This window comes from Argiope bruennichi, chromosome 1 (genome assembly GCF_947563725.1).
Source record: "Argiope bruennichi chromosome 1, qqArgBrue1.1, whole genome shotgun sequence".
Taxonomy (NCBI): domain Eukaryota; kingdom Metazoa; phylum Arthropoda; class Arachnida; order Araneae; family Araneidae; genus Argiope; species Argiope bruennichi.
The window spans coordinates 7,739,029-7,763,542 of record NC_079151.1 but is presented as its reverse complement, the minus strand read 5'-3'; the positions used below and the strand labels follow the sequence as shown (position 1 = coordinate 7,763,542).

At 29.2% G+C, this 24,514-nt stretch overlaps 1 protein-coding gene across 2 annotated transcripts in view; it reads right to left on the bottom strand.

Moving 5' to 3' along the window:
* Positions 1–348: 348 nt before the first annotated feature.
* The window catches only part of LOC129978958 (protein RCC2 homolog), a 52,677-nt gene continuing 28,511 nt past the window's right edge, over positions 349–24,514 (bottom strand). The window contains exons 7-11 of one of the 2 annotated variants that reach the window (XM_056090676.1): positions 14,286–14,452; positions 9,292–9,478; positions 8,576–8,754; positions 6,789–6,984; positions 349–5,563 (exon numbers count right to left, since the gene is read on the bottom strand). In XM_056090676.1, coding sequence (XP_055946651.1) covers positions 6,811–6,984; positions 8,576–8,754; positions 9,292–9,478; positions 14,286–14,452 — 707 coding nt within the window. In that variant the 3' untranslated portion in view covers positions 349–5,563; positions 6,789–6,810. Of the gene's footprint in view, positions 6,985–8,575; positions 8,755–9,291; positions 9,479–14,285; positions 14,453–24,514 lie in introns of both variants that reach the window. The other variant, XM_056090675.1, reaches the window with a different exon arrangement.

Below are 24,514 nucleotides of genomic sequence, written 5' to 3'. Positions count from 1 at the left end.
TGCATAGTTACTGCCATTGCTTTATTTTTAAGCAGAAAAAAATTCAATTTGAAAGTAATGAGATTTAGTACAGAATTTTTCCAATGATATTTAAATTACGTTCCAATCTTCTGACTTAAAATGTCAGCTGCGTGCTCCAGAAAAATAAATTTACTCTCTTAGATCATTTTAAGGAGCCAGTTCGTGCACTTGTTAGCAATGAAAAAAGGCAGTTCTTGCAGATTTTTCAAGTATAATAGACTGCAGATAAATAATATCTGGCAGTGCACAGCTACAAAGTACCATGTTTCCAGATTTTAAAATGATAAATTAATAAATGAAAGTAAACTAAATAAGCCTAGCAACACATTAAAAAAGTCTCACTTTATTTAAAACGTAAAGAGATTATAAAACAAATGTATAAAATTTATAAGTGCTCATTATGGTAATAAAGTATTTAAAATTAAAACCAATGCTCATTATGCTGTATGACAATGACAGAAAGCCCAGATGAAAAAGAGAGTATGTAAATACAGTAACATTTGGTTTAATTGCAATGGGTTAATGAAATAGCAGTTCTCATAATTCAGAAAAAGATTATTTTGACATGAAAGTCAATTTCTTTTCCTAAATCTGATCTCCATTCACTGACTGGTAAAAAGAGAGAGAGAGAAACAGCCGATAGTGAGCATGTTGCTGAGAAATAAACGGACATATGTGAAAAGCCACTTAACCTGTTACTTCAATTTTAAAGAGAGACCAACTCATATAACGTAATAAATGACATACTTTCAGATCCTCATAAAAATCAGTAAAATGTTAATGTTCTCCTATAACTTGGAAGTGCATGGGAAACTCCGTGCAAGAGCAACCTGAGAAATGTACACTGAAGTCATCCATGCCCAACCATAGAACAAAGCATTTAGTCATTACATGTAGGTATCACTGTTACATATGAAAAATAATTCTTCTTTAAATATAACCATAGTCTCGTTTTCATAAGGGCACATTTTAAGACAATGAAATATATAAGCAGCTGTGATGAGCAATACAAAAGGAATATTGAGAAAGATTCCTAGTAAATGCTTCATTATTCATATCATATATATAAACCTACACACACACTATCTACCAATAAGTATTTGAACACCCGTGCAAATGAGGGAATCTGTGGTCCTGATCTACGTCACTCCTTCTGTACTGAAATAACGTGTAGGAAACAACATTGGCATTAGCCTCAAGCAATATGCAACGAAATTCAGAGCCGCCTGATTTCGAGAAAGGCCGGATATCATAGAAATGGTCGATAATTAAGGGACATATCTAGTTAGTTAAACATTCCAAAATCGATCGTGGCTTTCGTGATTAAGAAGTGGAATGCAATGGTGATTGTCGGAATGTGTTTGGACCCAGCAGAGCCACGAGTGCTGTCCAAAGAAAATCGGAAAAACGCACAAAACCAATGGCCCACATACTCCAGGAATTCCAGCAAGCATCCAGGATTGCTGTTTCGATAAATATCATCTGCAAGGAAGCACAATTGCTTGCTTTCCATGGTCGTGCTGCCACTCATAAGTCTGATTACAAAATCCAACTGCGTGGTTCGGTTGAGTTGGTGGAAGGCACGTCGAAATTGGACTGTAGATGAGAAGAAGGTTTCTCTAGAGTAAGGAATCAAGGTTCAATCTCTAGCAATCGGACAAAAGGAGAATTCCTTTTGTCAGAATGCATTGTGCCTACAGTAAAGTTTGGCGGAGGTGGAATTATGGCCTGGGGATGTTTCTCGTGGTATGGACTGGATCCCACGATCACAATTCATGGTAAGCTGAACGCCGACTCCACAGTATTCTAGACGATAATGCACTTCCTACTCTGTGGCATTTTTTTTACAGGTTGAATCATTGTTATTTCCAGGATGATAATGCTACTTGTCATGTTGCGAGGTCCACTATGGATTGGTATGATGACAATGGGATGAATCGACTGGACTGGCCAGTCCAAAGTCCAGATTTGAATCCTATAGAAAACCTTTGGGACAAATTGGATCTCCTAATTAAGGGGTGCAGCAACTGTCCAAAATCGATGAAAGAACTTGCATGTGTTCTCCAAGCCGAATGGAAGAAAATACTACTGTCCATTATCCAATCACTTTTGGAAATCCTGCCCTGGAGGATTAAGGCTGTAATTGCCTCAGATTGTGGCTCTCTCAACTATTGAATAGGAATAATTAGTGTATCTCTTTAATCAAAGATCCAATTATTTATTGGTAGATAGTGTGTATGTATATTATTTATATCAGCCCTCCCACATATAAACATGATTCACTATATGAATTCTGCAATACAGTGTCAATAATGATTATGATGCTGAAAAGAGAAATGTTCTACAAAGTTGGCTTGACACCAATCCTAAAAGGATAAGTGTTTATGCAAATTTGTATCCATGCAATAAGGAACCAACTATTAAAAACAGACTTTGAAAAAAGAAGTATTAAGTGAATAAGAATCTACTTTGGATAATTAAAAACATATTTCATCAAAAATTCAATCGGAAGCTTCTTTTAGGGCTTTAATGGTATTATATAAAATATCCATTATTGTTCTTAAATTTTCAAATAATATACATTTCAGAAAAGCTTTATCTCTACATTTCTCACAGCATTGTGAACATAATTTGATTCCCTTATGTACTAAATATCCAAATGCACTTTTTTTTTTTTTTTTTTTTTGTAAAACAAACAACAACAACAAAACTGTTGTTAAAAATTAATAATAATAATAATAATTGTTGAAAAATTCTATTGCTGGAATTTCTCAAAATCAATTATTGCATTAAATATATAGTCTGTTATGCAACAAATTTGTTTTACATAACAAACTACACTTTTAGATAGATTTTCTGTCATTAATCCAAAATTTCTTAATCTTTTTTTGTGATTGCATTGTAGGTGTATTACTCCTGAAATGTGTTATAAACCTAATTTACTCAAATCAACAAGGAAACTTTGTGGACTCTTTTCACTTTTTTATTAAATTGATTTATAATGTTTTAAGGGAAATGGCATGAAACACTGATTATATTTTACTTCAATTTAATGACTTGTACATTATCATTATATTCACTCATTCCCCACCCCTAATATGTTTAATTCTCAACATTATATACACGACTACTCCCCCACCTGCCATAATGGACATATTTGAAGGATTAATATGAAGGTAATGGCATTCTTTTGGTCTATTATGAAATGAAATGCTGAATGCTATACCATGCAATCATAAGTAAGTAACTTTTTTGAAAAAGGAATGTTGAATGAGACCATCTCACAAAACCAGACATAAATAAAATTAACAAAAGTTTAAAATAAATTTTTACTCAACTCAATTTAACCTTTTTTTTTTTTTTTTTTTTTTTTTTTTGTCTTTTCACAGTAATTTTTGCATTCTCATAAAGTACATGTATACAATAAAAATGTCAACTTCCAATAAAAAGTAACAATTAGATAACAGTAAGATGTAAAAAAATTACAATTACTTTATAAAAATTGTTTTTAATCTTTAGATTTTATAATTATAGACATTGACTCTTAAAATAGCAGCTTTTAAATTGTATAGGTAATTGACAAAAAACATTTCTAGAACTTAAAAACAGTTAAGTGATTAGATTAGGAGTTGGTTCACAATTGCATAAATACATTCATTCACACTTCAGTGAAACAAATTACAAAAAAATTTCTCAACATATTAAGAATTAGAGCTGCAATCTATATTTCATAAGTAATAGGGCATTATTTAAATTTAAAAATTTAAATTATGCCCTTAATACTTATAACACAGTTATTTTATCTTACCAAAAATATCATGAATGTAAATGAAAAGGAAACACTGATTCATGGTCCTCCTTATTTTTATAAGATGAGTTTAAAACTCTGAATGGAATGTAATTATATAAATAGAACACTCACACAAAAAATGCCAACAGGGTATCCAAAAAAAACCCTTAACAATTAACATATCTCATGATCAGTTATTATTAAAGTTTGGGATACACAGTCCTTGTATATTTCAGGTACACTGTTGATAAAAGAGAAGCAGTTAGACAAACCCCTCAAAAGGCACGATATGCAGACTATATTTTGGTCATGTTATGTCCTGAATTGAACAAAAATACAGACTCCAAATCACTTAATGATTTCATTTAGTATCCAAATCGAGTATTGTCTTCATGTCATGAATAGTGTCATTAGGGAAATTACTAGGTCCCATATTAAATTAGGCAAGCATATTAATATCCATTACTCATTTTGTAAAGATTTTTATTACTGTTCTCAAAATAAGGAAATGGTAAAGGGACTTCTTGGGTATCCTGTAGCATTATTCATTGTCCCATGGCTGTTGGCACTATGTTGCACAGTACAAGAAAGGTGAAAACAATTATGATACGTTAAAAATGACAGACATTATTGGTTTTAGACACTTTCATTTAAAAAATCTTGCAAGAAATTTGATACTCATAGTTATTTCCCTGAGCTAGAAACTGATTCACAACTTTCTTTTATAATAGCTCATAAGCAAATTCAGTACATGTAAAACTGTTTACCACATAAATATGTGTTATAAACATTTGATTGTTTATTATATTTATTTCTAAAATGCAACCTATTTCCAGCAAATGTAAATAATTTTTAAGTAAACTACAAAATTAACAGATTTTTTAATGAATTATGAACATGAAGTTTGCATTAGTTTATAAGCTTAGAACAAATTCCATTTTTCTCTGCATTATCTGAAAGACTTGGTGCATTTCCAAACATAAATACTGTTCTAAGTTTTTCTTTTAACAAAAAATGTGCAAATTCAGGACATGAATAAATATAGAAACTTTAATATCAAATATGCATTTTATCTGTCCAAATAATAGAACTGATGATGATACATGGTGAGCACAAAGCCTTCCATTGCTTGCATTAAAACAAATGTATGCCAAAACCAGTTGCCTACTCTGCTCTTAAAAACTTTTTCGCACTAAATAGATGGGATATAACTATAAATATAACGAATGAATCAAAAATTTATTTTTAATAGAAATGCCATTAAAATAATTAAAAAATGTTTTGTGGTTCCATGAAATAAAATCGGTCATCTCTTTTTAAAAGGAATTCAGATGCTATAGACCCAATTTTCTACAAATCAAGATTACAGAGAACTGGTCTTTGGGACTTTGCAGCACAACAAATCATGGGATCCATCTGCTAATATTAAGTTCTCTTCTAAAGACATATTAAGGAAAGAATCCATGCCATATTAATTTGCAACAATGTATCAACAGAAATTAATATAATAGATATTACTTTTAGAGTTTCTTAAAAAGTATAGACATAACATCAAGTACTAGTATAGTTTTGTGTCACTCTTGGAAAAACAAAGAAGGAATACAATGAAATTTACCAAGGTAACTAGTTTTATTACAAATTTGAGACACAACAACAAATTGGAAAGTTAATGAGATAACTTCTTTCTTGGAATCAAGGAATACTTTGTATTCACCAAGTATGACAATGAAGGGCTTTGTAAGCAACATCACGCTGGAAATAAAAAAATATTGCAGAAAAAGTTCCTCCCAGTTGAAGAAATCAAAATAAATTATTAAACTGCAGGAAAGAAGTAAAAATTTCGAAGTGGAAATAAATAAGATGAAATAATAAATCACTTTTTAACACAGCAGTATAGGTAAAAGAATATGTATGAATTACTTAATGATTAATAAATAAAAGAAAAATTTTTAACCCTGGATTGGAAACATCATTGGCATGACTCTAAAATGGAAACCTGACTCCTAATCTAAGAGTAGCCCATTTTGAGTATGTTTATGCTATTTATAAACACAGAAACTAATCAAGAATACAATAAAACATTTCTTCTGGATAAATATAATTATTTTATTCTTGAAAATTGCATTAATAGAGCATCAATCCTTTGCAAACTTAATCATGAGCCAGGGGACAAAACATAATTTTCTTTCTGGATATTTTCATTAATGTAACTTGTTTAAAGAATTTATAAACAGCATAGTCAGAAAGAAGTTTTATATTTAGTTGAACTAAATTTCTAATTTGTAATTATAAGAGTAATTTAGAATTATTGTCCTGATTAAAAATGACTACATTTTCCTCATACACAGAGATGGGAAGAAACAATACAGAAGGAAGCATCAAGTTTTTTTTTTTAAACAAATTTGTTCAAAATTTTATTTAATTATTATTAAAAATTTAGCAAATTTTCATTATTCTAAAGATTATGATTACACAAAAAACATCCAGATGGTACTAAAAAGTGTGTTCATAATCATTTTCTGGGTATATCTTCAACACTATTTTTATTATCAGATATGACACAGTCAATCATGAACAGAAAAAGTTTGATAAAATAATGATACCAAGAAGTAAAATAAGCATGATTAATTGAATAATAAAATGAATCAATTCATATAAAAAGTACATGGAGTTATTACTGCAGAATTATTAAATAAAAGAAAATTAATTGATTTCCAGAATAAAATTTGAAGTGAAGAAGAAAATTTAAAATTTATTTTTGGAATGGATTTTGCCATCTTGGATTAGGGTCAGATAATGAAAATGCACACTTGAACCGCTACAGCAAGAACAACATGAGGGTGGGAAATCTCTCGCTGCAGCAGTTTCACCTCAGAGAGTGGATAGAATCATCATCATTCTATATTTCCAATCCAGGGTTTTTAAATGTCAACAGCACCTTTCAACAGTTAAATAATTTTGCAAACACAGAACCCACCATGTACAGAAACTGATCACTATCATGGTGAATATTCAGGCAGTTGATTGATCTTATTTCTTTCCTCTTCTGAATCATCACGAGCAATGAGAAGTGTATGACCATATCCACAAGCAACATTATGAATATGAATTCCATCTAGGGGTTTTACTTCCTGAGGAGTAGTTGATGATTTCGGCCTAGATTCACCATAGCCCTTAGAAATAAAAATAAAGCAGTTTTTTAAAAAAAAATCAAATCTTGTTTAAAAACAAAAGTTTTTTTCATATATATCTACACAATATGTTTTTATTGATAATGGGTGTCGTATATTTATGATTTTCTAGAAATTGAATGCATTAAAATATAAATTTATAGTTGATTTCAGAATGCACATTCTATCATTGAAAAGATACCATTAATACCTCCGATTCCAAGAATGCTATTCACTGAATTATGAGATTTAATAAGCCAAAGTTTTGTTTGTGAATTAAAATTAATGTTTTATTATAGTGACTTTAAAAAAATCTCCCAGCAAAGATAAGAATAGATAGAAAAATTCATTGGTTATACATACAGAAAATATTCTTTCATTTATATATCCAGAAAATACTCTTTCCAGCCGATTTTTTCTTTTCTTTTCTTTTTTTTTTTAGTAAATTAAATTCTCAAAATTATAAAAAGTCTATGGACAGCCTACATAATTGCCTCCCCCCCATTCTCTTTTCAAATAAAAATATAACAATAAATAATTGTTAAATAGCATTGTAAAGAGCATTTCATACTTAAAAAAAGGTCTTTCTTACTATCAGACATTCACATTCAAATTCTTGTTGATGTTATCCATGTCGCCTCAGGGAATTAGCTGGTTTGCTGTATTAATTTTATTTGATTTCCAATAAATACTTTTTTTAAAAAAAAAAACTTTGTGGTCATGATTCTACCAAATTGACTGACATTAAAGTCGTGTTATTTTAATTGTCTTCGTAAGTTCTGTTAATTGTGCACATGAATCTTTCTAATGGAGGCAATCTCATAAAAATGTAAATATCCGGTTCATCTAAATTTAGCAATATTGTATTTTTTATTTTTATTTATTTATTGTCTTCTAAACTACATAGATATTACACAAATCTTTCTTCTTTAGTTTACAACAATGGAAGAAAATCCCATGATTAAGTAAGGAAACAATGAAAATGATTTGAATTTCAGGGTAACAATGTAATCTGTTGTAGGATATATATTTAAGAAACTGCCAAAATTCAACAAAAACTTGCACGATTATTAAATTGGTATCATTACAAAGGCAATTTTTTTAAATTTTGAAACAATGTAAAATTTAACTTTAACCATTTATTTTTTGGAAGTTATCATGTGAAAACACCAAAATTCATCTTTAATTAATTAAGATTTTAATTAAAATTTCAAAAAATTGCTCCAAGGTGCATATTTTTATCCTCCAGCTATCCATGAGCTAAATTTGGTAATTGTAGGACACCAACATGCACAGATACTTATTCATCTTAAATATTAGTATGAATTACTAAAAGTTCACAGCAACAGTCATCATTTTGATATTAAATAGAGCAGAATTGCCAATTCTTTAAATTTATTACAAGTGAGATCATTCATATGTTACCAAAATTAAACTATTTTAATCAATCAACTGAGAATTAGGTTCCAAAAATATAAAAGACATCTCCGAGATCACAAAACTTCAAAATCCTATCGCATCAAGAAGTAAATGAAAAATCTATTCCAAAAATCAAACATGACAAGTCAAATAAAAATGTGTAAAAAACCCTTACCAGTTCTCCGTAAGTAGGACTTGGACCCCAAGAAATGACACTCTCGTCTGCAACGCAAACAATACTGCAATTGGAACATCCAACATCACGTACCTGCCAACCAACAAGATCTTGCACAGGCTTGGGATACATTGTTGCCTCACCGGTTCTCTTATTCTGCCCCCAGAAGAACAATACATCTATAATAAAACATTACTCATATCACCCCTTCAGAATATTGTACTATCTATCTTTCTTTCTTTCTTTCTCTTTCTCTCTCTCTCTCTCTATATATATATCAGAGTGACTGTGCTAACACAAATTACAATGTTTATCCAATCACAATGAAATTTTATTTTAAAAAGTTTAATAGGAAAACATTGTCAATTTTCCAAAATGCAAAAATTAATTTTCTTTTTTTAATGTTTTTAGTCTTAAATTTAATCTATTCAATACAAACATAATAAAAATGAATATACATACTATAACTAATTGTACACTAATATCAATTACCATATTTGTAATTTTTATACATATATTTATATATTATCTGTGTTTCTAAATCTTTTATACAAAAGCAGATAAGAGATCAAATAATTCATAATAACATTCAGTAATATAACATTTAAAAAGTTCTCTTAAGTCTAAAAAGAAGAATTTGACAACGCACATGAAATTCAAATAATGTATAATTAACCAAAAATAAATAAATAAAAAGTAATAAGATATTCTCTTACCAAGCTCATTAATTGCCATGCTGTAAGTACCACCAGCAAAAACTTTTTTCACGCCACTGACATTCCTCGGACCATCAAATGCCTTGATTAATCTTGGAACTTTCTCATCCTTTTGTTCAGCATGACCTAGCCGCCCATACCCACCAAATCCAAAAGAGTAACAACGCTTTTTGGTGTCAATAGCAACCTAATGTATAAATTTATACATTAGTAAAACAATGAGAAAAAAAAAAAAAAAAGGATGTTGACATCACTAAAAATTCTTTGCTCAGACATTTTTTGAAGTTTGTCACTTTTTTTCCAATTAACCCAGAAGAAAATGACAAGTTTAAGTTTACAGAGAATATGCATACCTTATGTCTTTCAGGAACAACTAAGGATATTATACAAAACACTGGTTCTTCAAATCAAGAAGTAAGAACCAAAAGAGAAATTTACTATATGCTTAGGAACACAAATTCTAAAATTCCTTTATTAATGAAAATAACCTCTGAATCAGAGAATGGAAAGTGTTTATATTTACAGAAAGTAAAAGAATATAAACATCTCATAGAATCAAATTAAATGTCTATTACTCCAAATTATTAACTGTAATTTGGGGCTAACCAGATAAATTTAAGAGGTGAGGAAGAATTAATGTACATTTGATGGTATCAGGAATATAAATTTAAATTCCATGAACTCCCCCCCCCCCCAATTAAAAAAAAAGTTCATTTAGAAAAACTTAGTTCAGATAGAGCTGATTCCAAATCATAAAATACTACTCAAATACAGCTTACTATTAATAAAATTAATTTATTAGTCTTAGTATGCAATATAAAGGCGGACAATTAAGTTTATATTTGAAAATAAATTTTAAATAATGGATTTTTTAAAATAAAATGAAAAATATACTTTTAAATTTCATAGGTGGGGTGGGAAAATAATAAATTAGATAATTAATGATGGAGAAAGAAAATAATTATTTTCTACTTTATTCATAATTCATTATTATAAATATTATTTACAGATTACTAAATGTTTTTTAAAAAAACTCATAGTTAACCAATTGCATGAAATCAAAATTTAATTGAATCCATCTATTAACTGATAACTAAGCTATGAAAATAAGAGTGTTATCATTGAGATAACAAGAGTACAAAATTCCAAAACTCCAGCCTATCAGAAAGCGAAATCACTGAATTTTAACTTTATAACAATAAAACAAATCAAATTAAATAAGAGTATGGAATTCTATTTACATACAGTAGCGAACAAAATTGTGGAAAAGGTGTACATTAAGAATTTGTTGGTGTATGAGAATAACAGTATTTACAGTAATACCATAATACTATAGATCAATTTAACAATAATTTAATCAAGAATGTTTTTCATTAAATTATGCTAACTTAATATTATTTTTTTTTTAAGTTGCAGCGAAATAATTAGAAGAAAGAAGTATAACTTATTTTAGTTGATAAGAGAGAGTTTTTTTTTTTTTTTCAATTGTATTCAGACAATAAACATGATTGTTTAAACAGACAATAAGGTGATAGCTTGTTATCAGAAAAATTCAGTAATGACATGTTTTGTAATGGAGAGGAAACAATCTGTTTTTTGCAAATGGTATCATGTTAGACACTTTTTTTTTTTTTTTTTTGTATTCTTCCACTTTTTAAGTTGTTATTATATAACTTTTTTTAATGGTAAAATAGTTGACTGGTCTCTCAAAAAAAAACAATGTAAAGTCTTACTACTTCCTAAACAAAGCATTAATGAAAATGAAATTAAAAAGAAAATTAGTGGATATCTAAAGCATGTATTTTTAATTTTAGGAGAAGTATAAGAAAACTCAATCACTACAAAACAGGTAAAATCAGGAAAAAATGTGCAACACCAAATGATGACAGAATAATTCGAAAATGTGCCTAAGTGATAGAAAGAAATAATATGCAAAAGTACAAAGTGAAATAGTGCAATGCAATGAGAAGTAGAGTGCAAGGATCATTTGATGCAGATTTCAGGAATCTAGGCTAAATGTAAATAAGCATAATAATAAAGCAATTTTTAAAACCAAAACAAAGATTGAAAGGTCAAAAAACGACAAAAGGCCCAAGTTAAATGGGCAGCAGAACAATTGAACAGAATGATTTAGAGTAATAAGACCCAAATTTCACTATCTGATAATGACAGCATAAAATACATAAGGAACATAATAAGAAATGACTTCCATCTTGTTTGAATTAAACCTACTGTTAAACACCCAATCAGTAATATGATCGAGGGACAATTGATGGCAATAGCTATGGGCAGAATTTGCATGATTAATAAAAATATAAATGCTCAAAAATGCATAAATGAAATACTTATTCAAAAACTGCTGCCTCCCACATGTAATATTTTCTTAGAAAATGAAGAATTTACATTTAAATAGTTTATGTTGCCACTGCAGGTAAGACAAGGTTTAAAAACAATCATATTGTACTATTGCAATAGCAAAAAATCTGTGGAGCTTGTTACACAGAAGTAATCAAGCAATAAATCCAAACTAACTGAAAAAATGAAATAATCCAATCAGCGTAGCATATAGCAGCAGCTAATTGGACGACAGCTAAACACATTGGTGAACTCAATGAAACAGCATTGCAAGGCATAATTGATTCTTAAAGCACCCAACTAAGTATCAAATACCATATACGTGTATTGTATATATCATAATTTCTACTGTTTTTCAATGGATTGTAATCCGTTTGTCATTTAGGCGATTCCATCTAATAAAGGAGTGAGATGCGGAACAATAACCACATTTCTGGTATTCACCTTTAACCTTGGATTTCCCCCCTTAAATACTTTTTAGTTCATTTTTTTTTTTTTTTTTTTTACATGTATGTGAGTGTTGTGTTATTTCTGACAGCATTTTATTTTAACTCAAAATTTCGTATTGATATGTTTAGCCAAAAGTGATAAAAAACCTTTCAGGAATGGTGCGAAGTAAATTTTACATAATACCATTAAATATTGTGACCAAGAAGCAGAAAACAAAGAATTAAAATATTCCTGAAAAAATTTAATAACATATAAAAAAATTATTAATATAAAAAAGATTATTATTATTTTGTAAAAAAGTAATTACCAAATTTTAAGAACAGAAAAATGTCCCTTATACTAAATAAAAATTACTCTGAAATATTTTACTGTGCATTAGTACCTTATTCCTTCTGTATTACTAATTATCTGTAATGTTTACGGCTCATAAAACCACATGTCTTCCTTGTTAAATGTAAACATCTCCTTTTATCTTTCCTCTCACCCCTATTTTGTCGAATTAAACTCATCCTAATGCATGCAAAAGCGCGGAGGGTTTTACAATCCGTTGTAAAACAGTACAGTACTGTGTGAATTGGGACAAACATATTTTTTAAGAAAATCATTCCTTTTTCGGGGACAAACAAGTTTTTCTGCCTCAAACAGGTTTTAACGGCATTTTCTTACAAGGCGCGACCACCCTTAACTAGTCTAAACAGGTTTGGCCATGTGATCATGACATGTCGAAATTTTTTTCCTTCCGTTGCTGTAAGAAGTGGTTGCTTGTGTGAATTGTCTCCTTCTGAAGTGTACTTAAAAAATGGATATCACTCCCAGAAAAAGGACTTAAAGGACCCAGAAAAAGGACCTTAGTCAGCATACTTCTATGACTGTGACGGATATAGCTGCAGCAGTTGGAGTTGGAAAATCCAGTGTTTCTAGAATTATTAATCAGCAAAAGAATTTTGGGACAGTGTCTCCAAATGTGGATTCAAAAGCAAGACCACACCTCAAACAGACAAATTTCTCGTACGAAATAGTACAATGCATCCTTACAAAATAAGTAGAGATCTTTAGAGAATTATTAGCTACTGGTATGAGCGTGAATTCATCGACAGTTCGAAAAAGGCTTGTGGAAGCTGGGAGGTTTGCAAGAAAACCAATCGAAAAACAGTTATTAACACCTGCAATGAAGAAAAAAATGTTTGGATTGAGCTAAGATATATCAATCCTGTACCGCACAAGATTGGAAGAAGGTTGTATTCAGCAATGAAACGCTGTTTCTTGTGGAAGGGTTTCGACAGATTTGTCAGATGAAGTGCTGGAGAACCCATCAGGGAACAACATCTTATTCAAACAGTTAAGCATCCCCAGAAACAGATGTTTTGGGGGTTATTTTACTTCTGGAGGACCTGGCAGTTGAAGGGATGATGAACTCTAAACAATATATTTCTATAATAGTGTGGTGGTAACATTTTCTCCGGAAGTTGTTAACTGGCTTATAATGTTACCACCACAATAGAAAGTAAAATTGTGCCTATGATGGAAACGTACTTTACTTTCTTTACTGGTCGTGTTGGTATATTTCGACAAGATTTTGCTCCATGCCATACTTCTAAGCTAACAACGAATTTTTTTCAAAAACAGAAAATAACAGTTTTGGATCGGCCTGGTAATTTGCCTGATGTAAATACTATCAAAAATTTGTGGAGCATTGTGAAGAGACGTGTAAGTAAAATGGACTGCTAAACAAAGAAAACAATGAATGCTATAAAAGTTTGGTTTCGTGATGACGAAATCAAAAATTTATATTCTAATTTAGTGGAATCCATGCCAAACCGTGTACAGGATCTCATTCAAGGTAGAGGAGGAAATATTTTTTATTCGATTGCTATATCATGCATGTAAGTTAACATATATTAATTAAATAACATTTGTGAAATTTTTTTTTGGTTGTCCCAATTAATTTGCACAGAACTGTATATGCCCTTTTACTTCCTTATACTGTTCCAAAACATAAACATTATTTTATTACATTTTTGATTAAATTACCTTTAAAGTGATGATATTTCTCTTTATAAAACTGATGTCATGAAATCATAAAACTCAATTTTTCCGAAAGGTTCCCAAAATTTTGGACACTACCATATACAATTAACAACTAATATAAAGAATCAAATAATAATAATAAATATATCATAATAGCTTACAGTATGATTGATGCCACAAGCCACACTCATTATTTGCACATCATCGACTAAAGACACATGTCCTTCTCTTGTCTTTTCGATGAATGCAATAATTCGCTTAGGCGTTAATTCGCATCTGAAAGACAATTTGTTACTAGTAACAAAATATACGCCATCAGAGTTGTGCCCTGAAAATGTATAAAAACAATCATGATATGAACATTTAACTAAAAAAATATGTTACTTTTCCAAAAGCAGGGCCCCATTCATTGCCAAGTTTGAATGTAGGTGCAATTCCATCAGCACCAATATTCACTTCATCAAAGCCCCACAAATGAAAAAGTACAAAATAACCAAATATATTTAAAATAAAATTTTAATGACTAACAATGCAATATACAAAATATGTATTCTAACCCTATAGGATTTTTTAATTTTAGTAATGAAAGCGTCAACATTAAGAATTCTTTAAATATAAAATACACACAACAAACTCACAGGTTATATAATTAATGTATTCTTTAAACCATTAACAGGGTTGCCACTAAAAACAGGAAAAAAAATTTCCCTGAGTTTTCTCTGTATGTATATTCAAGGTACGAGGAAACGCACAAATAGCACTCATGCTAGTTATAATGCAATATGATTTTAAGGAGCGGAAAAAGTAAGGAAAGAAAGCAACAATTTAACATTATACCACTAATAGCATATTAAAAGAAGGTTTATATTTACGTACAAAAAAGTATCTTTATTTATTATCTAGAATTTAGTAAGGCAAAATTTATATATTCAGGGGGTATATATCTCTCATGCCCTTTGATTGTTAAGTCACACAAAATTAAGGATTTGGGTGAAATAAAACAAAATATTTTTGTTATCATGATACAAATCAGTTAGTAATTACTTAAAAAATTGTTAAAAAGCAAGACTGCTTTTTTATTTATTTATTTCTTTTGTATATGAATCATGTATTTAGGCATTGATGTATGCAACTTCTGCAGGTTTTGCAGCCATCAGTTTTCTTGGAGCCAATTTGTAATAAATTATAACATTTTTTAGTTATTTCACTATTAGTGAACATATATGCTAAAATATTTCTGATATATCATTAAATGCAAAAAAGGATGAATGTGATACATTAAGTTTTAATATCCTTATAAAAGTTCAGCTTGAAATGATTGTTCTTGAATGAAAAAGTTCGGAACCGGCTTATTTTCGGACAGATTTGATGTGTCATCTTCTCCTGTATTCCTACTAAATACTAACATCAATGATGACTCATTTAAACTGGCACGAAGTCTTGTATATTTTCCTCTTTTAGCAAGACTAGTCAGTGCCTGTGTTCATATATTACTTAGGCTTATTATTTTCTTACAAAGCGAGAAGTACATGACAAATGGATTTTGCAGAACTTCTCAAACCTATTCAGAAAAATCAGGATCGATTTTTTTTTCATCCGTCCAATTCGTATTAAATATGGATTTGGAGCCGTTCACTACTTTAAATAAATTATCTAATCTACTTTGAATAAGTTTTTCAGTTCTCTCAGTTCATAATTTCTCAAATAATAAACAAACCATTCAATAAACTCAAGATGTAAGACAAAACACCACCGCGTTGCTTTCACAGATTGAATGTCTCTATTTCCGCTAGAGAAATGTATTCTGTTCTTTTACGCAGTTACTGAAGTTTCACGCATGCTCATTAGCTGCTCCACGGGAATCTAATGGGGGGGGGGACTGTCTTGCAAATCAAAATTGAACTAATCTATTCAGAAAAAAAAGGGGGGAGGGGAGAGCAGAAAAGAGGCAATTTTCCAGATTGCACAATCTCGAAAGGTATTGTTTCGTTCTCGGAAGCTGTGGCTACAATCTTACATTCATCCAAACGTTAGAGATCGGCATTTTCTAGGTCGGAAAAAAATAACTAAGAAACTTGAAAATCCTTGTATTTTTCCGGTTTTTATGGAAATTTTCAAATTTCCTTTCCCTTTCTGTCGATTTTTAAATTCCCTGTGTTTTCCCAGTGGCGTGGCAACCCTGATTAAGGAACTTAAACTGCAAGATGGTCCAGTTTCCTTTTAAAAATTATGAATGTGTTAAAATTTGTACCATATGCAATACACTTTATTAAATATTTCAAATGATGTAGAAAAATAACTACTTATGAAAAGAGTAGAAAATGAAAGTGTTAATCTTCTACATCACCTGTTTATCTGTCGACCATACAGAAGTAAATCAATGTTCATTCTTTTTGAAAATAATAATAATTCATGAATTTAGGGCATGCTTTAAGATAACAGAATAAATTTTTTCTACACATTTGATTGATATCTAAAAACGAAAATAGCAATAAAAATAAATATGGCTAACAAAATAAATATTGAATGTAATCAGAAAATACTGAAGTTCACTTTAATTTTATATGAATATAAGGTGTATAAAGTAAAAAATTTTTTTTTTTGAAATTTAAAATTTGAATTTGGTAAAAGTTTTTTTAAAAGGGTCACCAAAACGTTTTAGTCAAACCAAAAAATATTTAAGGCCCATAAAATGCTGCCAAAAGTTTTAATTTTTCGGTCGAAAACACAAATTTTCAATTTTTTTAAAAACAGAATTAGGGAAGTATCAAAATATAGAGTTTCAATTGCTAATTATAATATATATATATATATATATATATATATATATATATAGAGAGAGAGAGAGAGAGAGAGAGAGAGATTGTGTAAAATTTAGTTTCCTAGATTAAAAAAACGCATCCATTTTTCACAAAATAAAGGTCTATTATCGACAGTTTCATTTGCTTCTAGTCAACATTTTTATTACTTGTTGCCATACAAATAAAACCTATTTCAAAATGAAACGATGTTCACTAGAACATTTTATTTTTATTTTAGGAAATTAAACTGATTTTTCAAATAACAATAAAACTAAATAAAATTTAATTTTAAAAAGAAATTTAAGAAATTACAAATATTATTCAAAATTCAAAAGTATTTATCTTTATAAAAAGTCAAATAGTTTTTTCATGTTAGTTCCAAATTTGTTATAATTGCAGATGTGGAATGATGTTTTGTTTTCTATTGTCCAGCAATCTTGATATAAGAAGAAATCTCGCTGTTTGAGATGACAAATGCTTAAAATTTTCTGTAATCTATTTTACAATTCTTTATACTGCTTGTGAGAGCAAAGGGATTTTTAAATCCTTTATATACCTAGCCACTAGATGGAATTAAATATTTTAACAAAATTATTTAATTCCTCCAAAAAGGGTTACCCAGTCACCAGTAGCACTTCTTACTGTTACATTACAAATAACCTAATACCAACAAATTATTGAAGAATAAGTACTTCCAAAGATTTTTAACTCGTCAAAAGAGATATTTTCAAACATTTCGATAATTATACTATTTTCAAGTAATTAAATATTAAATGTGTGTTAAATATTTTCAAACAAAATTATTTAACAGACATTTATCCTTGTGAACAATTATATGTAATAACTAAATATATAAGTGAAGCAATTATAAAAAAATAAATCATATAACATGATATTGTTGATTAAATAATTTATTAGGCATTTACAATTTTTCATTAGATAGCAAGCATTTCTGGTTTTTCTTAAGTCATAACAAATTCCCATATTCATTTTTGTTATGAACAGTGGATTCAGAATTTTTGTATCCCTGCTGGAACAAGGTTCTGCTCCCCCCCCCCCCGAACATCCTAAAAAAACTTTCATTATCCACAATGCTGCGAACGAAGATTCGGAAAAGGATATTTTCAGCATATTTAGAAGATTCCGCATATACAGTCAGTTTTTTGGAGATTTTCCGTATATATATCCATTTTTAAAAAACTTTTCATAGTTTTTCATTGTAGTTCCATAATTATGTAGTTTTCGTCTAATTTTTGTAATTGTTGGAGGGTATGATTTCAGTTAGTTGTGAGAAATGGTTGTATTACATTATAGACAGCCAATTAGTAATACCCATGTAGTTATCTGTCAAAATTAACATACAGAGTCTGAAGACCCACTTTACTATATATACTACAGGAATGTATAAAAAAAAATACAATATATATATATTCAACAATAGGCAAAAGTTTCATTTGTATGGTTACAAGCAATTAAAGTTAAATTTAAAAAAATAAAAAAGAAGTAAATGACACTGTCAACAATACACCCTCATATTGCTGTTAATCTGGAATATATAAATTTTATATGACATGCATATATTTTCTTACTATTATTGACGTTTTTATATTTGGACATTTTGTTTTGTTTTTGGTTAATTTTTTTTAACAAAAAATTTACTTTTTTGATTTAAAAAAAAATATCAAACTTTAGAGGCAATTTGGAAACCTAAACATTTTTCAATTTGATTAAAACTTTCTTTGGGAAATGCTCGAGTCTAGTGACATTTTTCAATTAAATTCAAACTTTGAATTATATATATATATATAAAAAAAAAAGTTTTTTCGTGGTATGCCTTACCGAATATATTCATATATATCAGAAAGAAAATATATGTTGTTACAAGTGCTTCTTCAAAATAGTGAGCAACAAGAAGAAATTTGCATTTGTTCTTCTTAAGTCATCTCTGTCAAAAATGCTACTTTCAGCTTTCAAAATTATCGCTTATTAATATGTGGTGGTAACATTATAACCCAGCTAACAACTTCCGGAGAAAAGTGTACACTTTTGTCTAGTGGCCTTGTTACTCGGCTATGAACCCTAACGTTGCGAGTTCGAACCTCAACTTGCACATTAGTGACCCTGGTTCTGAACAACCGCATCCTTCATTCGGCTGTCGTGGCTCCATCTACCGGCAGCAACCACTCACACACGCTCGCCGTCGCCCGCCATAACACTTGGCGCGATAACAACGTTCATCGCTCGTCACAACGCCTGGCGCGATAATCACGTTCGTTGCTCGCCATAACTGGCGCGATAAACTCTACCGACTCACTGGTGGGGGACTGTTGTGGTGGTAACATTATAAGCCAGCTAACAACTTCCGGAGAAGAGTGTACACTTTTGTCTAGTGGCCTTGTTACTCGGCTATGAACCCTAACGTTACGAGTTCGAACCTCAACCTGCACAAATATAACTAAGTAATAAAAATCAAGCTCAAAACTTAAGTACTCTTGAAAAGAATTATTGCAATATATACCATTTTAAAGAACAAGCAATTTTATAGACGAACACAGATTTTGGCATTGAGATATTTTTTTAAACTGATTCTATGCATGATGTATTTCATACGTTTCAAATACAATTTCAGGTTTTGCCCAAGAGATCGTTTGTTAGGTATGAGTACAAAGTCATTTAAATAAACATATTAAATTAGAATTGGGTTATAAGAGTTAAATTAAAAAGCATTTTCTTTAATATACATATTTGTAAAAAAATATTTGAATTCTTTAAATACATAAAAAAACTTCTGTGAATCTAAAATAGCTTACTTAAAAAAAATATTAAGTTTCTCTTGCTTATCTTGGGCCTTTTTCCCCCGTCCTCCCAAAGCAAAGGTTATTCTAATCAAGTTCTTTAACTTTAATTTTGGCCTAATCTTATTCTTAGTTTCATAAGCAGTGGAAATAAGATATGTTCTCATCCAACTAAGGGTTCATGAATAACATTTCTTTCTCCACTATCCATATCCTCAGATAGATCATGCTTTCCTTATCCAGTGATATTTTTTTGCTCTACTATTACACAGGAAAGAAAATTAACGATTTTTTTAAATGGTCTCTTTATAACAAAGGGGACTCTGAATTATCTTTAAGTTCATATAAATTATCTAATGATGTTTATAAAAAAAAATCTTCTCCATGACCAAATATATAATAACATTGTTTTCTAAATCATTGTAAAACTTTTTTTTTTCCATTATTACAGGCAAATATTAATACTCTTTTTTTTAATAAATACTGTTCAAAAAATAAAATGTTCATTAAAATTTTTAAAATTTCAGAATTTAGCTGAATTAAATTGCAAAGTACAGATGATTGAGAAAACTTTTTTCATATTTGAAAACAGCAGATTAGTTTTAAATAATCAGGCACTAAACCAAAAAAAAAAAAAAAAATGTTTACCTATTTTAATTTTCCAAGAATTTTGTTTAAATAATTGGGTATTCCATCTAAAATCAAAGATGTGGAAGAACAACAATAAAAGCTGAAAATCTGTGCACATTTCCCCAGTATAGAACAGAAATATCAAACAGAAAAGAAATGTAAATTAAGTCATAGCACAGCAGAAAAAACTATGAAGGAGCTCCAATTTTCACTGAACCAATGGAAGAAAATATTTTATCTTCGGAGTTGCCCTTAAATATTTATTAACCTATTTTAATAACTGGTAATATATAAGTAGTAAATATTAGTAAATATTTTGAAATTTTTAAATCATTATATTTAATGGGTTTCCTATTGTAATGTTCAACCACTTTAAATTAATCCTAAAAAACTTATTAACTTGTGGCAAAATCAAAAGTTACTTGAAAGTAGAAAAGTTATGTCAACAGAATGCATTGGGAGTAACATCGGTTTCTTACAATGTTAAATAATGTTAAGTTTGCAAAGCTGAGCAATTTTAACATAAAAAACTCTTTTAGTAAAAGAATTTTTTTTCCCCCTAGGAATGAACTTTTTCAGGGGGATGGGTGAAAGGAGGTCATTAAGTTCAAACTTAACATGCCATGGCACATCAATAAAATACAAGCCCAACAATAACACATTTAGGATACTTAATAAACATCATTTTCTTTCCAACATAGTCTCTATGAAAGAAATATGTTAATTACACTTAAGATCCCTAATTTATAAAATTTTAAAAACAACTGTAATGAAAGCAATGTTTTTTTTTTTTTTTCAATAGTTAAGAATAATTTTACTTACAGTTATAAATATGTACATTTTTTCACTCAAATTTATGCAACTTAATTAAATATCTCAGTGAAATTTTTTAAAAAAACTAAATTGTGAAGTAACGAATATAATTTATCTTTCATACTATTGTTTTTTTCAACGTGCAATTCATTACTGAATTATGTATTTAAATACAGCATTTTCAATATTTGCATTGTATTTTAACACACAAAGTATTAAATATCAGGACTGCCATTCAAATCTGGGGGGGGGGGGGATCCCTGTGTTTTCCTTGTATATATAAGCAAAATAAGAGTGAACCAATAAGTGCTGTTTGTTCACTCATATGCTACTTATAATGCAATAACAATATTCCATAGTTTTAATGAATGGAAAAAACAAAGAAATGAAGCAAAAATTTAGCATCACTCAAAATAATAGTATATTAAAAGAATGTTTATATTTACACACATATAAACTTTTTTTTATTTATCACCTAGAATTTGCGAAATTTATATATTAAGGAGGGGAGGGATATTGATACCTTTAACGCTCTTTAATTATAAGTCATACAAAATTAAGGACTCGGGAGAAATAAAACATAAAATACCATTTTTACTATTTAATTATTTATAAAAACCATTTAATGATTACTTGAAAAAAGATTACTTTTTGTTACAATGCAAGATTACTCTTTTAATTCATTTATTTATTGAGACTAACTTAATATTTGGGCATCAATTTCTGCAACTTCAGCAGATTTTTTTCAATCATCATTTTTTTTTTTTCTCTTGCAACAATTTAATTTGCAATACTGCTTTGTGTTTGTTGAACTCTTTCTTTTTATCTTTTTGAAACTTTTTTCTTTCTTTTCTAAAGTTTTATACCACCATACATGTGCTAATTTAGCATACTGAAGCAAATCTTTTAAAATCGGAACATTTACAAAGCCCTCCATAAAGGTTTACAACATCATACACAATTCTTAGACCAATTAAAGAATCTTCTTTCAGATTTTAAACAAGCATATTCTTTTTATATTAAATCCACTTTCCACAGCCACACTGCCATGTGACAATACAAGAATTATTTTTAAAATTTAACCAAAATCAAGAAAGTCTTTGAACTTATAGAATACAAATAATCTAAATGAATCAAACCACTCTTTGTATACACTTTAAAGTTTTCAAAAAATTCAAATTGGATCTGTGTATGTACTGAACATGTTGAGTAAATTTCTGCTTTGAAATAAAGAACATGAAGCAAATCAATCATTTGTTTTTCACATAATAGTGTATTATTCCAATACATCAGGGTCGGCATTCAGATCTGCAAAAGAATTCGCTGCATTTCCCCTGTGCATATATGCAAAATAAGAATATGTGAACAGCACTCATTGCTAGTTATAATGGAATAACAATAATCCATAGCTTTAATGTGGAAAAAGTAAGGTTTATCATCATTAAATGCAGAAAAACAAGTTGCATCTTTTAAAAGACTAAAATTTTTAGATACAAATTCAAATATTTTTCTTTTTTAATATATTGCACAAATATAAAATACTCGGCTAAAAAGGCACAGCTCCACCAGTAATGAAATAATTTGTATTCATTATTCCAATATCAGTATTTTTTTAAACCTTAGATTTATCGGATCAAGTTCTATCAAATATAAATGTATTATCCTCCTTGAATATCCTTCTTTTGACAATTTTTAATTAACTGTTTAATAAAAATTAAAGGATTTTTATATAAAAAAGATGCCATTGGTTCAAATATCAAATTTTTTTAAAGACATGTCTAAATAATAATAACAATATAAGAAAAGCTAATTTTAATCAGAATCAATTTATCCTGACAAGCATTTATAATATTATCACTTGTAACAGATCCAGGAAAAGATTTTTAAATTGAAATCTATGCATTTCTTAATACTGTCAAAAACTTTTAGAATACTTTTACACATATTGATATTTCTACACAATGGAAAGAATAAAACTTCTATGAAAATTCAAAAGAACAGCAACTCCCAGGAAATCGACATGTCTAGTTGGACTATCATAATTTATTCTATACATTGCTCTTAGAATAACATCTACTTTCCATTTGGTAGATTTACATTCAAACTGAAACACTCAATGGATTATGTTTAGTTCACAAGTACCTAGATCTAAAATTTTATTGTCATTTTGACCCAGAAGCTCTTCCTTAACACATTTTGAAAATTTTGAATTTACATTTGGCACATCTATACTAATCTTTAAAAGTAAATACATGTCCCAGCTTGATATAACTTCTTTAAGATTCTCAAACATCTCTCTTTCTTTTGGCATTGTTAATATGTGCCTGCTGAACAGAATGCAGCAAATGAAATTTGCAGAGCTTCTCTAACCAATTTAGCAACATCAAGATTTATATTTTTATCCTTCTAATCTGTATTAAATATAGGCTTTCAGCAGTTCATTGTTGAAATGATTCTATTCTATTATTCTATTCCAAAAATGTATTCTAAATGCAGTTAAGCAGTCTTGCACATCCTCATTAGCTCTAATCCAGGAATCTCATGGAATGAGAATAATTGTCTCTGAAATTGAAATGAAATTAATCTATACAGAAAAAAAGAGGCAAGTTTCCGCATTATACAACCCCGAATGGTATTTCATTTTTAGAAGAAGAAACTATCAATCAAAAAGGCAGTAATTATGAAATTCAATTAGAAATAAATATTCCCAGAACAAAACTAATAAAAATATACAAAAAAAAATCCCTGCTTGAGGGTGACCTTTGAAAAAGTCTTTAGGCCGGATTCATCGTCTCCTTCTTTTAGATTACTTTTTTGTTTTCAAACTTAATATTTATTTCTAATTCGGATATCACTAAGATCTTTTATTCTTACAATGTTTAGAGATTGGAAATTTTTAGATGAAAGAAACAAAAAGAAATAAACTTAAAATTCAATGCCCCAATTTTTAGAAAAATTTTAAAATTTTCTTACATTTTCTGTTTTTTAGTTGATTTTTAAATTCCTTTTATTTTGCTAGAATCATGGCAACCCTGAATATACCAAGTTCATTAATATTTGAAAATTAAATAATTTATGATGTACTATATGTACAGATGTACAAATTGACACACATGCTTGAAATGACATGGGGTTTTATTAAAACCAAAAAATAGCCAACAGATGGCTCTTTATATAACAAGAGCACTAATTAGCACAGCAATTGGTTTTTTTTGCAAAGGCTATGTTCTTTAAAATAAAGGCTCATCATGCCAGTCATTCATCAACACCTGTAGTCAAGAGACAATGCTGTGAATAGCACTGCAAAGAATATCTGTAGGTGAGGCGAGAAATTGTCATCATATGTTATAA